The sequence below is a fragment of the Balaenoptera musculus genome, chromosome 20 (genome assembly GCF_009873245.2).
Source record: "Balaenoptera musculus isolate JJ_BM4_2016_0621 chromosome 20, mBalMus1.pri.v3, whole genome shotgun sequence".
NCBI lineage: Eukaryota > Metazoa > Chordata > Mammalia > Artiodactyla > Balaenopteridae > Balaenoptera > Balaenoptera musculus.
Genome location: NC_045804.1, coordinates 57,371,999 through 57,389,677, shown reverse-complemented (window position 1 = coordinate 57,389,677; position 17,679 = coordinate 57,371,999). Strand labels below are relative to the sequence as shown.

The 17,679-nt window shown below is 47.2% G+C and overlaps 3 protein-coding genes across 7 annotated transcripts in view; 2 read left to right on the top strand and 1 right to left on the bottom strand.

Moving 5' to 3' along the window:
* The first annotated feature begins 1,202 nt into the window (after positions 1 to 1,202).
* On the top strand, positions 1,203 to 4,539 carry ADORA2B (adenosine A2b receptor). Of its 2 annotated transcripts, XM_036838365.1 has the most exons (3): positions 1,203 to 1,570; positions 2,197 to 2,778; positions 3,409 to 4,539. In XM_036838365.1, the coding sequence occupies exons 1-3, from the start codon at positions 1,509 to 1,511 to the stop codon at positions 3,419 to 3,421; spliced, it is 657 nt and encodes a 218-aa protein (XP_036694260.1). In that variant the 5' UTR covers positions 1,203 to 1,508; the 3' UTR covers positions 3,422 to 4,539. The 2 variants fall into 2 exon arrangements, with proteins under 2 accessions (XP_036694260.1, XP_036694259.1); XM_036838364.1 differs by having other exon boundaries at positions 2,197 to 4,539.
* A 190-nt stretch (positions 4,540 to 4,729) lies between these two features.
* Positions 4,730 to 16,917, bottom strand: ZSWIM7 (zinc finger SWIM-type containing 7). Its single transcript, XM_036835434.1, has 5 exons — positions 16,678 to 16,917; positions 14,447 to 14,468; positions 11,409 to 11,511; positions 6,588 to 6,692; positions 4,730 to 5,231 (listed from the first exon to the last, which is right to left on the bottom strand). The coding sequence occupies exons 1-5, from the start codon at positions 16,766 to 16,768 to the stop codon at positions 5,112 to 5,114; spliced, it is 441 nt and encodes a 146-aa protein (XP_036691329.1). The 5' UTR covers positions 16,769 to 16,917; the 3' UTR covers positions 4,730 to 5,111.
* The window catches only part of TTC19 (tetratricopeptide repeat domain 19), a 24,839-nt gene continuing 23,986 nt past the window's right edge, over positions 16,827 to 17,679 (top strand). Inside the window, exons 1-2 of one of the 4 annotated variants that reach the window (XM_036835429.1) lie at positions 16,827 to 17,113; positions 17,193 to 17,311. In XM_036835429.1, the coding sequence (XP_036691324.1) occupies positions 16,930 to 17,113; positions 17,193 to 17,311 (303 nt within the window). In that variant the 5' untranslated portion in view covers positions 16,827 to 16,929. Of the gene's footprint in view, positions 17,413 to 17,679 lie in introns of all 4 variants that reach the window. The other 3 variants (XM_036835426.1, XM_036835428.1, XM_036835430.1) reach the window with 3 other exon arrangements.

Sequence of the window (17,679 nt, the reverse complement as noted above, 5' to 3'; positions counted from 1 at the left end):
CTTCTGCTTCGCCATTCGCTTTGTTTTCAGGCTCATGCCTCATGGTCACAAGATGGCTGCTGCGGCTCTAGGCATCACAGCCTCCCATAAGAGCATCAAAAGCAGAAAGGGATGAGTATGGGGAGGAGCTCTCCTTGTGGGTCTCTCTCCTTTTATCAAGTAAAACTTTTCCTGGAAGTACCCTAGCAGACTTCCTTGAGTCACATTGGCCAGAACCACATCCCTTATCCATCCCAGACCATGACTGACAAGAGAATATGCTAATCCCAGATCTTACTCATCCCCCGGGTCTGGTCTGTGTTCAGCTGTACACAGCTCAGTGCAGTTGAGTCCCGTGAACAGTGGAGGCGTGGCTGCCTCGTGGGCCTGAAGTTTTGTGACTCTTAAGTGCTTGGCCTTCAGGAGGCGGTGGCCTTGTTACCCTGCAGGGACTGATTGCATTCTTCACGTCTCTGGCAAGGCAATGGCCAGGAATAACATTTTTTATAAGAAATGGCTTTACATTCCTGCATGAGGGAAGCAGAAAAGATTTGGAAATAGATGGATTTATTGGCCCAGAAAAGTTCAGCGAGCAGCTGCACCCAGCAGGTCCTCTGTAGTCAAGACCCCACAACTGAGCTGCCCTCATAGGGAGCAGAGAAGGTGAGGGGTCACTGTCAACATGAGGCAAGACCTCAGTTAACTGGCCCCGCAGACTGGACCAGTTCCGCTGCCTGCCCAGGCCACAGCATCACGCATTCCCAATAAGCAGAATCCCGTTTTAAAGCTGTCTGGTAACAAGCCAGGAATGCGTTTGTAATGGCCACCTTACCAAGAACCTCCTATATGCCAGGCACTATGCTAGCTCCTGGGGACACCGAATCAAAGGGACAAGGTCCAAGTCCTTAAAAGGTTGAACACCTGTAAGAGATAAACAAGCTCTATGACAGGTGTGTGTCTGGGGCCAGAGAGTGGGAGAGGCCACCTTTGCCTGTGAAGTGAGCAGGAAAGGAGGTGACCTTTGAGACAGGAGCGCGGCCGGGCCAGGACGCAGCAGCTGTCGGGAGCAGCAGGCAGGGCACGTGGGGCTGCGGCCTGAGGGCTCCGTGGTCCGTGCTGAGAAGTGTGAGCTTAATCCTGCAGGCGAAGGAGACCGGACGCTTCCCACAGACGAGTCTTAAGATAATGCGTATCCAGTTATTTCCCAGTTTTCTTCCCAGAGGTTAAGTAAAGATTTTATTTCATTTTTTTCAATACATTATGTTAAATACATATTATGGACCAGTTATGAACAGCAGAGTTTATACCTTTGCTATAAACCATATATGGACTACCTTGTAGCAAAAAGTCCAAAATGTGTATTATGATTTCTAGATTTTAAATAAGATTTAATGGTCTAAAAATTACTAAAAAGATTTGATATTTGCTAAGTTCTTTCCCAATTTTTATCAACTTCGCCGCTAGCCGAGACAGCCAGGGACGCTGCTAGAACTCTCGTTCTCCAGCATCTTACCGGGGAATTCAGGGGGATGACTCTTCCTAGGGTGTTGGTGGGAGACGGACCAGAAGGCTTCTCGCCCAGAGTCACCAGGTGAGGCTGCCTGACTCCAGGGGCCTGCGGTCCTCACTTGTCGGGCGTTTGTTCAAGGGCATCTTATCAATGAAGCCTCCCTGCCTGACCTCTTTAACACTAGTCCCTGCCACAGCTCACCTTCCTCACTCTGCTTTTTCTTTTTTCGCACTACACGTCTCCTTCTAACATACCGTATAATTTACTAACCTGTGCTTGTTGTTTGTTATGATCTGTCCCCCCTGCTAGAACTAAGTCCCTGAGAAGCAGGGGTCTTGTGGGTTCCGCTCCCTGGTGTATCTCGACCCCCTACAACTGTGTCTCATAGGAGACCTAGACCCAAGGTCAGTATCTGGGTGATTAGAAAGCAGCCTTTAAGAATTCTCCACTTGTTCTCCTTGACCATGATTTGTCATTAGACAGAGGTGAGTTATTAAGAATGAAAATCTTATTGAGCTTGTTAGAGCAAAGCTGTTTATACCTGTTTGCAAGCTGTTAGGTGTTGAGGGTAAAAGGCCACGGTGCCCTCTGAGGCTGAACGGTAGAGGCTGTTAGGGGTAAAGGAACAAAAAGCAGAGGTGGGGTCCTGGACTTTGGTGGCAGAGCGCTGTAAGCTGACGGTTAACAGCTGATGTTCTTTTCAACAGGTATAAGAGTTTGGTCACTGGGGCCCGAGCAAGAGGAGTCATTGCTGTCCTCTGGGTCCTTGCCTTTGGCATCGGCCTGACCCCGTTCCTGGGGTGGAACAGTAAAGACAGTGCCACCAATTGCACGGAGCCCTGGGACGGGACCACAAACGCAAGCTGCTGCCTTGTGAAGTGTCTTTTTGAGAACGTGGTCCCCATGAGCTACATGGTGTACTTCAATTTCTTTGGGTGCGTCCTGCCCCCGCTGCTCATAATGCTGGTCATCTACGTCAAGATCTTCCTGGTGGCCTGCAGGCAGCTCCAGCGCATGGAGCTCATGGACCACTCGAGGACCGTCCTCCAGCGGGAGATCCACGCGGCCAAGTCCCTGGCCGTGATTGTTGGGGTCTTTGCTCTGTGCTGGCTGCCGGTACACGTCATCAACTGTGCCACGCTCTCTCAGCCAGCCTGGGCCAAGGAGAAGCCCGAGTGGGCCACGAACACGGCCATCCTCCTGTCGCACGCCAACTCGGTCGTCAATCCCATTGTCTACGCCTCCCGGAACCGAGACTTCCGCTACGCTTTCCACCAAATCATCTCCAGGTATGTTCTCTGCCGGACGGACGTCCGCAAGAGTGGGGACGGGCAGGCAGGGGCGCAGCCTGCTGTCCAGGTGGGCCTGTGACCGAGGCTCTGGCCTCTTTGAGGAGAAGGCACAAGTTCGGTAACAAAGGGACAGGGCACGGCTGGCGGAGTCTCGCTGGAAGGACAGCTGCACCTCGCAGGCCAGCAGGTCGCCTCTTCGGAGCGCTTCCCCGGGGGTACCACGTACCCAGTTAATATGCACACGTTACTAGTAGGTTCCGAGGGTCGACAAATGTGTTTATGGTTCTCTGGCTGCTCTTGTAGATGATGCTGACGACTTGAATGGATTGTAAAAGAAAGTTTTGTTTTTTTGAGAGTCTGACCTCTTTCATGGTAGAAAATGACTGAAACTATTTTACTGTGAAACACTGTGAACTATTACAATACAAATATTTTTTAACTTAGCAGGCAATGGAAAAAGTTGGACATACTAAAAATATATACTTGTTCTGAGGAAGGTGACCAGGAAAATTAAAAGTATAATTCTTCAATCAAGACACTGCCATATTAGGGAAATGATAGTCTCCTAAGTTCTTAAGTAGAATATCATCAGATGACAGGTTTGATAACAATCTTTTCCATGTACAGCAAACCACCCTAAAGGAAGAAACTGGAGAAGTGGGATCCCTCCGCCACCAGATTCTGTGTCCCCCTTCCAGAGCTAGATAAGTGAATTTTACTTCTCTCCCAAGTTCAAGTTTGGCCAAGTTGCTGGAATCCAAAGTGAAAATTTTACGAAGGAAAGTTCGAGAATTGTGTTCATGTATGAGGTGAAATAAAAATAAAACTTAAAAAAAGAAATATACGGTTTAGGGTGCTGCGCCGGCTTGCTGTGCAGAGCTCACCTACCTTCTGTTCTTTATCCTGAGATAAGTCTACACCCGAGCCCAAGTTTGCCAAGTAGCACAGTCTTGATAGGTTTTATTGGCCACACCTCGACCTAAGAGAAGGCCCTGCCACCACAGAGCCCTGTGCCATCTGGGGCCTTTCCCACAGTCATTCATTAGCGCTTCATATTTCGGGGCACAGGGTTGGGGGGTGTCCGAGGCTGCAAAACCATCTATTTCACCTGTCTGGTCGCTGACTCAGTTCCTTCCGCAGTAACCCTGCGAAGATGCTGCAGGCCCACGAACCCCTAGAGAGACAGGGAAAGCCTGTCCTTCTAGGACCCTGTTCCAGCTGCGGACAGCCTTCCCCATGAGAAGTTCCTGTCCTGTGCCGAAATCTGTCTCGTGTTCCTTTTCATCCGTCATTGCTCCTTTGCTGTCTCTTGGGGTCCAGATGAGTCCCGTTTATCTCCCTCCCAACATCCTCTTGGGATCTCTCAGCCTTTTCTGGCTTGTTACAAAGCTCAGAAGTGCCTGCAGAGCAAACCAGCACTTCCTTGTCCTAGGTGCTACCTTTCTCACAATACAGCCTATTTAATCAGCTATTTTGGCCTCAACACTGTAGATTCTGCAGCTCACTGAAACCAGAACCCTGATGTCTTTTTATCTTTGCTGCCATTTAGCCACATCTCCGCTCTAACCTTTTATTGCAGAAAAATTTTCTGGACCCAAGAAAAAGGACTGATGCTTATTTATCTAAACTTCAGCTTGCTGTTTCACCTACTGTTCCAACCTCTTAAGAATGACTAGTACTCAGGCTTCCCTGGTGGCGCAGTGGTTGAGAGTCTGCCTGCCAATGCAGGGGACACGGGTTCGAGCCCCGGTCTGGGAAGATCCCACATGCCGCGGAGCAACTAGGCCCGTGAGCCACAACTACTGAGCCTGCGCGTCTGGAGCCTGTGCCCCGCAACAAGAGAGGCCGCGACAGTGAGAGGCCCGTGCACTGCGATGAAGAGTGGCCCCCGCTCGCTGCAACTAGAGAAAGCCCTCGCACAGAAACGAAGACCCAACACAGCCAAAAATAAATAAATAAATAAATAAAGTAGGTAACTTTAAAAAAAAAAGTGATTAAAAAAAAAAAAAATGACTAGTACTCTTAGTCACTTAAGAATCTGACTAATTATAACCATGACATGATGATAGGCTTTCGAGTCTCAAACGCTTGATTCCATCTGGAAATTTTCTACCCAAGGGGCTTGGAGGCTGGTTCAGACGTTTCACGAGGGCTTCAAACCATACACACGTCCTGGGCCCAACGCACAATGCCTCCTGCAGCCCAGCGGGGACGGGACGGTGACAAGGAGCCTGGTTCACGTCCCCGCCGCGTGAGCCACGCGCGACAGGCTGCGTGCGTCTCTGGACAGGATCCTACGTTGAAAGCCAGTGATGCTCCAGCTGCGCCAGTTATGATGCTTCTTGTGTCTTTTCCATCAATAATACATCAGTCAGTTGCTTGTCAGAGACGCTCAGCTGCTGACAGGTCCTCATAACCTGACTAAGGTAAACTGCCAAGAGGTGCTTGCACTGGAATGCAAAACACACAAACCAGTTAGAACCTGGAGGGGCCGGGCTAAGCCGGACCTCTCACCACCATCCTGTGCAGCAGGAAAGGGGTGGGGCACACAGACTGTGCGCCTCTACCTCACTGCCTGAAACTGCAGACAAAGGTGAGACCTTCTAGGAGGCAGTGGGGACAGAGGAGCTTTTCCTTTGCCTGTCGTTTGGAGCAACAGTTTAGATCCAGCTGGTACAGGTAAAACCAAGGGAAAACCGAAACGGGCTCTTTATTTTAGTCCTAAATTATATTTCTTTCTTCCTCGCCTTCAGAAAGCTGTTAATAGCAATGGCTAACGTTCCTTGAGGTACTGTGCTAAGTGCTTCTTAAAGATTATCTCACTTAATAAGAGAGAATTATTTAATAATGAGATAATAAGATTATCTCATTTAACCCCCCAGGGGGACAGGTCTTATCCCCATCTTACACACACGCTCAGAGTCTACAGTGTAGTCCCTTCACCGCTATTAGACTTCCGGGGTGCGGTGTCGGGGGCAGGGGCAGGGGTGGCAGGACCCTCACATATCTCGGCCTGTAACACCTCTGGGGAGAGGATCTGTGCTGGACCTTGTATCATAGCACACACAGCTTAGGTTACTGGAGGGCCTGCTTGAACCCTGTCATTTTACAGGTGAAATCAGCTGTGAATGTGGCTTCTCGTACAATGGGACATTCAACCTGCCACCCAGTTCCCGAGGTGTGTAATTAACAGTGTAAAAGAAAGGGGAAGAATTCAGTGGGTGCTATAATTTTCTTCCTTGGCAAGACTTAAAAAATAGCTACCTGCTCTCGGGTGGGTCGTGCTTTCTCCTGTGGAATCAGGAGTTTTGTGAGTATGTCTTGTTCCTGCTTGATGCCCTGGACTCCGTGAAATCAGCAGAGGCACCGATGTGCTCTCCTGCCCCCGTGGAAGTCGAGCATGGCTAAGTGCCAGGCTGTCTCACAGGGAGTGGGAAGAAACACCTCAAGGCTGGACGTGGAGTTGGGGGTATGCAAAGTTGCCAGCATTCTATTTAGCTCATATTTTTATTGGGCCAACTAATTCCCCAGTTGCCAACTTTGGGGGTTACCTGTCACCCTCCCCCACAGCTTCATCTGTGACCTTTTAAATTAAAATGGGAAATTGGTGTAGTTCTAAAAATGACACTGCATTTTGGGCGGGTAAACCCAAAAGAGATGACTGACTGAAGTCAAGGACAAGAAACTACTATCTGTTTCAACATGTAGTAAAATCCTTATTTTGTGCAACTCTTAAACGATGCAGCGAGGGCTCACAATCTCTCTCCTAGCTCAGCTGCAGCTGGGGGGGCCCTTCCCATCCTCACCAGGAGGCTGTCACTCTTCCGCAGCACTGAGAAGGCAAATGCCGGACACGAACAGTAATGACAAGAGGCCAAACACACGTATGTTCTACCGGAACTTCCAAGTACCTAGAAAGGACAGGACAGATGGGATCAGACTTGGAAAGGTGTGCTGGAAACCACCCCCTTCCCCTGAACTCATCTGCCTGGTGTCTCAGAGCTGCTCTGCGCTGGGAAGAACCGCAGGAACATCTTCCGCAGAAGTGGAAACTCGACTTCCCTGCCTGCGGGACCTTCCCGCTGCCTTAGGGCTCTGCCCTTGAGAACTCCACAGGACAAAACAGAAGCATTTTGGGTGGGTTAAACCATCCCTCTGGCTGGTGATTCAGAGGGCCCACTCCGTGGGTTGACAATAAAGAGGCAGAGGAGAAAGCCCCCCCATCTGCACTTCATCGTGGTGTTTCTCAACCTCTGGTATTCCACAGCATGTGTGTAAACGTCTACAGCTTCCACCACACGTGTGAAGGGAGTCTGAAAACAGGTGAAGGCTTAGCGGTGAGGCAGAAAGACAGGTCTTCAGAAGAAAACGGGCAAGGGCTTCTGGAAAGCATCTGAGAACAGGAGGAACATAGAAAGCAGAGAATCTTTTAACGGGGTGACTCAGCTGCTCGGGCGGCTGTCTCGGAGCGCGGCAAGCCCAGATCTGCCTGTTCCCCAGCAGGATGGAAGGAGCGCACAGATACGTGAGGGCTGGGAACACGCCCGTCCAAGAGCAGACGGCCTGCTGTCAGTCAAGTGGTGAGGAGGAGCCGTCCAGGGAAATGACGCTGCATCTGGAGCGTGACTGGACAAACGGAGAAATCGCCTGCTTACGTCTCCACCACAAAGCAGCCAAAGACACAGCTGAGGGCTTCATTCCTACAGTTAAATCTGCAGGGCTTCCCTGGTGGCGCAGCGGTTAAGAATCTGCCTGCCAATACCCGGGACACAGGTTCGAACCCTGGTCTGGGAAGATCCCACATGCCGCGGAGCAGCTAAGCCCGTGCGCCACAACTACTGAGCCTGCGCTCTAGAGCCTGTGTGCCACAACTACTGAGCCCACATGCCACAACTACTGAAGCCCGTGCGCCTAGAGCCTGTGCTCCGCAACAAGAGAAGCCACCGCAATGAGAAGCCCATGCACCACGACGAAGAGTAGCCCCCGCTCGCCACAACTAGAGAAAGCCTGCGTGCAGCAACGAAGACCCAACGCAGCTAAAAATAAATAAATTAAATAAATAAATTAAAAAAAAACACTCTGCAAACTGCTGGCGAAAGGAGCGTCCCAGGCACGCGGCGCCACCCCGAGGGCTAGCTCACATGAACTGCCACTTAGGGATTGCCACAGGGCTCCCACGTTTTGCAGGCTCTGAGGTGGCAATCTACATGAAAAGGCCAGGACTTAAAAAACAACAAACGCCAGAGCTCCTCTTTCTCCTCACAAAGAATAAAGCAGCAGGTGAGGCTTCAGCCGAGGAACAGCAGTGTTCAGGCACGTGCTGTGCCCGTTTGTCAAGTGTCCTGGCATTCACGTGACGCAGCCGTGTCGCTACGGTTTCTTGACCGAGTCAGGAGAATTCCTTGGGGGCTGCAAGATTACCAGAAATGGCCCATGACTGGGTAAGAAGTTGCCTACTGTTCCCATTAAAAATTTCAGCCCCAGTTACAAATCAGGTGTGAAGAAAATCACATGTTGCATATTTCCAGTCCTGAGGCGCTGACGTGCTTTCGGTGGTGGACGCTGGGGATGAGTGCAGGAACCTCCCCAGTGTCTGGAAAACAGGCTGAAGGGAGGGCATTAAAGCAGATTGTTTCCCACTGAGTCCTGCAAGAAAGCCCGTCAACATCCAGCAGTGACTCCAACAATGCTTGGGTCTCCAAACTGTCACCGATGAATAAAAAACTTCAGATGTCTTCTTCTCTCTGGATTTACATTTAACTAGGCATAAGCCTCTGGAATTCTGCACTGACAAGTTCCTTCTTATGGTGGGTCCCCAGCCCATCAGAATACTCTCTGGATGAAGCTGAGTGCCTGGTAACTCAGGAACGGGGAGAGGTGCCCTTGCTGATCCTTTCAAAGGCTGGCTAGGACTCAAAACCTTCAGCCGCCCGAGGCAGTGAATACTGTAAACGAACAGTCAATTCTGAGTTTGCTTCCTCTTTATCTCGAAGTGGACAACTAAGGAACCCAATAGTCAGGCAGAGATCTGAGTTAGATAGGTTTAGAACTAGAAATTGCCCTCAGGGCCCATCTGATTCACTTCCTTCACCCTTCAGTGGAAAAACCGCCTCCTCTTACGGGAATTGCTCCCAGTTTACCCACTCAGAGCCTGGAATGTTTATCCCCAGAAGGAGAGAGCTTTTAAAAAAAGAAATGCAGGCTTTAGAGGATACTCAAACCCAGGCTGGACTTGCGTGCACCTTGCCTGGAGGAAGTCTGCTAGGTTTCAGCGAGGTTCTAAGGTGACTGACCCACCTGGGTGGTCATCCACTCACGAGGACGGTTTCACTTTATGGCGCTCCAAGCCTCTTAGCATCCATCACAGTGGTGAACTGTGTTATTTACTGTTGCCCGAGCTCGGTGCCTCTCTCGGAAAGCGGATTATACATTCCTGCCCTATTAGATACGGGCTGACTGTGTGACCTGCCTTAGCCAGTAAAATGTGAGTAGCCAAGCAGAAACATTAAAAATGGGTGCATACTATGTCCTCTTTTCTTTCTGCTGTGAGATCTGCAATGTTCCAGACAGGGGCTGCCCCATTGACTGGGACCCTGAGTGAAGATGTTTTGGAGCAGAGCTGCAATTGACTCTTAATAGAGATGTATAGTGAGTGAGATATAAACTTTGTTTTGAAATTTGGGGGTCATTGTTACCACAGCCTAACTTAGCACCTCCTGACTGACGCACCCCCGTTCCTGGGTGGACCAAAGTTTATCAGAAAGCAACTCAGGTGACAACGTAAGTGTGACTTTAGGGTAATTTCCACTACACCTGGAGGAAGTGAGAGTATTAGAAGGTTGCCCTATGGAACGATAACTAGCAGGGTCGAGAGGCAATGTCTGACTCAACTTTTATCATCTCACAGGACCTCTGAATTAAGCCAACTTCTTTCTATGTTACTGTATACAATGAAACCATTGAGGTTAATTTGAGGGTGTCTATAAGATTTCTACAGCCTCATTTAATTCAAAGTCCAAGCTGACAGCCACAATTCTAAGAAGTTAGCATTTTTATGACGAATAAAGCAACATGATATAATACAGAATGTGAATGACGAAAATTAAACAAGTCACAGTGATCCTGGGAGGAACAAAAAAGTCAACGATAATTGAAATATTTCAGAGTTTTTGAGATTTTAACGAACAATGAGATCCCAGAACTAGAGAACAGTTAGGACTCTGCTTGCGCAGGTCAGGGGTTCTGCTGACGTTGGAACTAGGACAAAAAATCTGAAACTAAAAGACATGGGAAAACTCAGAGGCCCTCCCCGTTGAGGGCATTTTAGCTACATAAAAACCAAAAATAAATACTCTAGAAAGAAGACGGAAACGCTTCCTCAGGTACAAACAATATCACTTAAGAGTGCCGATTATTAATCTATGAAGTTCACCACGAGAAAATTCTAATCAGCAGCCTCTTTTAAGTAAATACAACCCGAAGTTGTAACTGCAGCCTTCAGCACTGATCACCTCGGCTTACTTCATGCAGAAATGCAGGAGGACGTGCCGGGTTGGCTGCACCATCCTACCGTGTGGAACAGCAAGTAAGTTCACTAGGCAGAGCCACCCATGTACCCAGGAGGCCTTGCCCAGTCACTCACTCACTAAAAAGGAATCAACACGGTCTTAACTCTGAGAAGGTCATCATAAATAAACTAGAATCCAAACACTGAAAAATCCCTTCCTTCCTGGTCTTCAGCAAGGCCTGGATTAAATACAAGAGCTGACAGCTTCTTTTTCACCCCTTCCAAGCCAGACACAAAATTTTGGAGACCACTGCTGATGTTTTAATTTCATTCACAAGATTCCCTTCGCTCAATCCCAGCGGCAGGTACCACTGTCTAATGTAGCTAAACTGGGGGTGGGGAGTGTGGCCCACTGCTGATGTAGGGACAGGCAGTGCAGGACGGCCGTCACACACCCCCGCTGCCAGAGGTGACTGTTCATTTTCTGCATCTCAGTTTTCGGCACAATGAATATCTTTCTGGGCTTTTGGTGAGAATTATCAATACATGAAAGTAATTCGGAGTCTGATAAGAGTCTGATCTGTTACTTTACAAATCTACCTACCTTAAGCTCCAGTGGGCAAAACTAAGGTCCAAGTAAACTGCCTGAATTCAGCACAGTTTGGCCTTCATGAATACTTCTTGACAACAATTTTGACAGATCATTTCTATGAGATGAATCTGGACATGTGGAAGGACCTCAAAATACATTTTGGTTTTTGCTTGTAAGCAAGAGATAATGTAACAAGGTGACGGTGTCGGCGCTTTTTGGAGCGTGGCGGGTGGGAAAGTACCTCTAGTATCAAACGACAGGAAGGCAGAAGTTGACTGTGCTCCGTTGGACCTGAGAAAAGAGCCTCTCTGCGTCATTGCTGGTTCTACACATCGCTACCAGGTAGAGCTAACAGGTCACGTGTATCTTATTTTAACTACTCATACTCTAATTTTACTAAGTTGGGTCAAATGCTTTTCAAAAGCCCAGGAAATACTCAGAGCTGTTCACCAGCTTTCACAGAGATTCATGAAAACATTTTGTCCTAAGGGGATTCTGTTGAGATAATCCCCACCTCTAGGTCTCTACCTGGTAAACACGCCTCCCACTGGGTGATGAAAGTAAGGTGATGGACTGGCGATCAACAAGGTCCAAGGCCTGGACGGCTGATGAGCCAAAGACAAACTTCAGCCTGGGGAGCAGAGAAGCTTCAGATTAGACGGCTGGACTCAAGCCACCTCTGCGACTTGACCCGAAGGATCACCATTGGCAGTTTTTAAAAATTCAGTTCATTTTAATTTGGAAAAAATTTAAAAAGGTGATAATACAGCAAAACCCCATGTAATCAACCCCCCAGAATAAATGTTAACATGTTGTTTGGATAAAGAAGTCCTCTTTATACTTCACAGTCCTTCCTGTTCGTCCCAACTTCCTTCATCCCCAAGGCAACCACATGCATTTGATAGTTTCCTTCCTATTAATGTTTTTACATTTTATAATACATAGTACATATGTGTGTGTGCATACCTATATATACACACATACATACATACATATGGTATCGTTTTTAAGTTTTAAAACATAAAAGGTATATGGTAGGCTTTTTTGGCAACTTTTTTTTCCCACTCAGTGTACTTCTGAGAATGATGCATGTGTATATGATGCATTTGTGTATATATATATATATTTTTAAACTTTTGAATAATATTCTATTGTATGTACATAATACATTTTATGTTTTAAATACTCTATTTTTTTAAAAGTACTCTATTGATGGACACTCTGAATGTTTCCATTTGACACTATTATAAATAATACTCAGTTACCCCGTACATGCCCCTTGGTGCACATATATGAGAGTCCTTCCTGGTTATGTAAGTGAAAGCGGAACTGCTGGGTCTTAGGATATATGCAATTTTCAGTTTTAATGGGCGCTGCCAACAGCTTCCCACTGCGGAAACAGTGCTCCCCCCAGCGCCATATGAGAGTTCTATTTCCTCCTCATCCTCACCAACACCTGTATTATCAGGCCTTTTCATGTTTGACCATCTGATGGGTGTTAAATTTGTTCTTTTTGGATCAGTAATAAAGGCTATCCAGCTGTTAAATGATGTACCAGAAAAAATGTGATATGTGGGAAAATTCTTACAATATGTTAGGTGAGAAAGGTCGGGCACCATATTTTATATCTAGAAACTCTCCATCATGTTAAAAATTTTTTTCTTAAGAAAATCTACAATTACCTCAAAATAAAACATTACATTGAAAAAAAAAAAAGGCAATAAACCAAATTGTAACAGTGATTATCACTGGCTGGTATGATTATTGATGCTTCTGACGTTTTATTTTCCAAGGACTTTATTTATTTATTTATTTATTTATTTTCAAGTTTGGGTTATTTTTATAAACCGGAAGATAAAATGGCTGGGTTGAACTAAAACTAAAAAGTTAATGTTTTAAAGAACCCATATGATTTGACACAAAATAAGAAGACAGCACTACTAAGGGCTTTAAAATTCAAACGTTCAACTTCTTCATTTTCTAACAAAGTAGTCTCTGTTACTATAACAAACTGTTAGAATGGGAAAAGTGTTTAAAATTAAACATAGGATGATTGTCTATGGGCAAAGAAAATTAAAGACATAAAATCTGGTAATAACTTTATCAATCAGAGATAATTCCAGTTAACTTTAAAAATGGATCTAATAAGAATTTTTTTAACCTGCCTTGTCTACTTTATAACATATTGTGAATATCTCAATGCACTTTTAACCACTTTTAATGGTTACAAAGAATTCCATTGTAAAGATCAATTACTTTTATTTTCCCCAAACTCTATTTTTTGGATAATTAGAGTTTATTAAATTTAGTTTGAATAATTAGATTGTTTCAAGGTGTTTTTTCTTTTTGCTACCATAAACAATAGTGGATGGATGTGCTCACTGTAAAGTCTTTAAACATCCATGATTAATTCCCTGAGATACAGTCTTGTAAGTGAAATTTCTGGGTCAAAGAATATGTATATTTTAAAGCTCCTGTTCCCAGTTGCCAGTTTACCTTCCAAGTTACACTCCTACCATCAGGATATCAGTTATCCTTTTCTCCATGTTCTTGCCAACATCTGGAAGATTCTTACCAACATCTTTTCTGTGATACCCAGGTTTTATAGATGGGAAGTTATCTAATTATTTTAATTTGTATTTTTTGATCACTAGTAAAATTTACCTTTTTGTCAAAGCTTTTCGTAACTTGAATTCTTTTATTATCTGCCTATTTTCTTTGTTTTAAATGTAGTAATTTTTTTAATAATTAAAATCTTTGTAAAAAATTTAAGAAATAGAGAAAAAGTTAAAGCCCTTTTCTAAACTGCACCTCCTTCCTCCCCCCTAAGATAACCTCTGGTATAAGTTGGTGTATATCCTTCATGAGTTTTTAAATATAAGTGTTTATGTGCAGTTAAATGTTTAGTTATTCCTAGGTAGGTTTCACTTTTTTCTTGCTATTGAGAATGTAATTAATGTTTGAACTTTGTGTATGAAAGAAAATAATTATTAGTTTCTGTATTTAAAAAAAAATAACTTTATTCTCTTGATGTTTAAAAAGTAGTTATGTCCCCTACAAATAATGACAATTGTCTCTCTTTGCAAACAGGCATATGGCTGACTCTTGAACAATACGGGGATTAGGGGCGCTGACCCTCTGAGCAGCTGAAAATCTGCGTATAACTTTAAGCTGTTCTCCATATCTATGGTTTAACCAGCCTCACATGGTATAGCACTGCAGTATGTATTTACTGAAAAAATCACAAGTGGACACACATAGTTCAAACTTGTGTTGTTCAAGGATCAAGTGTACTTCTCATTTTTTCATGTGTTCGTGTAACAGCTACAACTTTTAGAGCGATGTTAAAGTGGCAATTAGGACAATAAGGGAATGCCTTGTACTGTCAAATACAGTGTTGGTTATTCACTTGAGACAGATTTTTAATCATGTCAAGAAAATATTGTTCCTAGTTTAGTAAGAATATTTTTTAAAAATCAAGAGTTGATGCTGAAAGAATTTGGCCTTTAAAAAAACACATTAATGATTAAAAAAGAAAACCCAAATACAACAGGATATATACTTACGATAATAAATGCTCATCAGGAACTGTAAAACAGGAATGGAAAGAAAGTTAATTGTGTTAAACCAGTGACCATAGACAAAAACATCTTAAAAAGACTATAAACAGGGACTTCCCTGGTGGCACAGTGGTTAAGAATCTGCCTGCCAATGCAGGGGACATGGGTTCGAGCCCTGGTCCGGGAAGATCCCACATGCCATGGAGCAACTAAGCCCATGCGCCACAACTACTGAGCCTGTGCTCTAGAGCCCGCGAGCCACAACGAGTGAGCCCGTGAGCCACAACTACTGAAGCCCGCGTGCCTACAGCCTGTGCTCCGCAACAAGAGAAGCCACCGCAATGAGAAGCCCGCGCACCGCAACAAAGACCCAACACAGCCAAAGATAAATAATTTTATCAAAAAAAAGAGAAAAGACTATAGCCAAAAAGACTTTTGTGTAAGATGGTGAATTGAACAGAGGCATCAAATTTTACTCCTTCCCAATATTCTGCTAAACAATAACAAAAGGATTTTTTTAAAAAGCATAAACTCCCCAGGATGAGGACAGGGAGAAACACAGCTGGAAAATAATTTACAAGACCTGAGAACACTGAATCCTACGTGAGCAATGGGAAAGCCGAGTGTAAATCAGAGCCTGATTTACCCTTCAGAATCTAGTACCCCCTCCTGCTAAAAAAAACCTCAGAAACTGGTGGCACCAGATGGCTCTGGAGTGGGAAGGAAGCAGGGGGCTAAAATAAGACTCTTTGAAAGAAAGTTTAAGAAGCTAGACGGTAGCAGAATAATGCTTTCAGATGTCTGAAGAAATGGTATTTCCAACATATAATTCAATACCTAGCCAAACTATCAATTAAGTGTGAGGACAGGAAAAGAACTTTTTCAGGCATGTAAAGCCTCAAAAAGTACATCTCGTGCTCTTCTTCAGGAAGGTACTAGAGTACGTGCTCTATAAAATAAGGTAGTAAACTGAGAAAAAGAAAATTGTAGGGTGAACTAAATATAAGGCTCAACTTAGGTAAAGGGAATTCCCCAGACAATAATGGTGAAGGGAGATCTCAGGAGACAGCCAGCCCATACGAGAGCACCCCTGAAGGCTCTAGGAGAGACTCCTGCAGGAACGTGAAACTGATAAAACATCTCATTCACCTGAACATCTTGAGTAGAGATTTAGAACACTGGTAAAAGAGTTTGAGGTTGAATTAGGGATACATAAAAAAGTAAACAAGCAAACGCAAGTATGACAGTTTTAATTTGAGAGAAAACAGAAAGTTACAGGAAAGGAAACATAATCCTAGCTTCCTGCATGGCTCAGCTGTGACTCAATTTTACATCATCACACAAGTGTAAACTCAATATTGACCTAAAGAAATTATCGTTGAAGGGTGGGGGTCAGGAAGAGTGTATGACTATCTAGAACAAAGATTTTTAAATAGCAGAAAACGGTTTTGCTGAAAATAAACGTGAGTCAGTGGCAGTGGTCGCTCTGAGTCCTGAGCATCAGGGGCACCTGCAGGCCCCCTTCAAGACTCTCAGTGTATGGATTAATCCATTCAGACACAGAGCCCATATCGGGCAACCACTGTTTGAGCTGACAACAGACTGGCTTTCCCCCCACCCTTTCTGGGATCAGAATATGTTTGAATACCTGGCTGGCCTAATCTTTTATGCACATATACTGCTTTAGTTTTAACTGAAATGAGAAAAGTTGGCTTCCTTTTCTCAATTCTTTAAAAACAGTAACTCAAGATAAATCCTTTTCAAAGTGCGGTCCTTTTCCAACAAAAGCCATCCAAGTGAACCAGCAGGGGCAGTTCTGAGGTCTAATCTATTTATTCAATGACCATTCGGACGCTGGTTGAGCAGTTCTCATGCGGATGCACTTCGATCAGGACCCTCTCAATACCGGTGTGTGCTGCGAACGCCCAGGGATGCGGGAGCCTGGTCACAGAGCATCCTCTGCTGGTCAAAGAAAAACAGGTACAGCCACAGCGTCCAGAACCGCCCCCCTCCCCCAACCCCAAGTCGCTGCGTCTGCAGCCGGGTTTGCGGCCCTGAAATATTCGCTCGTTGAACAGGGTGTAGGAGAGGATTCGTTTAGAGCGAACACAGATTTTGAGAAGGAAGGGCTACTGACGAGGTCAACAGAAACCTCCCTCGTAGGGGCCAGCAGCCCCGCCCCGGTACCCCGGGTTTCCGCCCCCACCGGCGCCGCCGCATACGCATCCAGCCCGTACTCGGCGCGCCGTCCCGCGCCGCCTCCGCCATCTCGCTCAACAACTCCTCCACCACTGCCGGCAGCGTGAGAGCCCGCGCCGCCACCGCCATCGCCAGGACCGGTCCCGCGCTAACCGGGGCGTGGCGGACGCGGTGACGTCGCGTGCGTCCCGGCCAATCGGCGGGCGCTCGACGCCGGGGGCGGGACTTCCGGGGGCGGGACTTCCGCGGCCCGGGCCGCAGTCCGCAGTCCGCAGAGGACTCGGGCGATCATGTACCGGCGCTTGGGTGCGGGCCTGGCCCTAGGCCTCCTGCGGGTGGTGGGGCGGCGGGGTCGGAGCCGCTCGGCGCGCCTAGTGCCGGGTCCGGCGGGAGGCCGAGCGCCCGTGGCGGTCGTGCCGCCGTGCCGAGAGGCGCCGCGCGGCCTAGGCCCGGGCCTGCTGCCGCTGCTGGCAGGTGAGGGGCGCGGGCCCGCGGGCTGGGCGGGCCGGGCTGGCCGGGCCGGGCGCGGTGACCTCAGCGCCCCTTCCCGCAGCGCTCGCCTGGTCCTCGAGGCCCGCCCCGGCGGAGCAGGAGCGGGAGCGGCAGGGCGCGGGCGGGGCCGCGGCCGGGGACGCCGAGGCCGAGATCATCCAGCTGCTGAAGCGAGCCAAGGTGAGGGCCTGCAGTGACGGTGACACCGGTGGACGGAGGCCCGGAGTCTCCAGTGCAGGTGGAGGAGGCGCCGGGGGCAGCGGAGTTAGCCAGCGTTGGGGGTGAGAGCGCTGGTCGGGAGAACTGTGTACACGTGTGGCGTCCTGATGGTGCAGTTTAATGCGGGCCGTGCGCGGTTTGGTCCTCTCTCTCCCTCTCCTCGGGTTATCGCGTCTCTTCCATTGGGCTGACTGCCGCCACCTGGCCAACAACGTCCACACTGATGCCCGCAGACTGCGGGGTGTGCCGACGTGCCAGCTCCTCTTTGGGGCTTCACCTGCCCCAGACTAACCCCTGATCTTAAGTGCCCCCCCGCCGACACCTCCCTT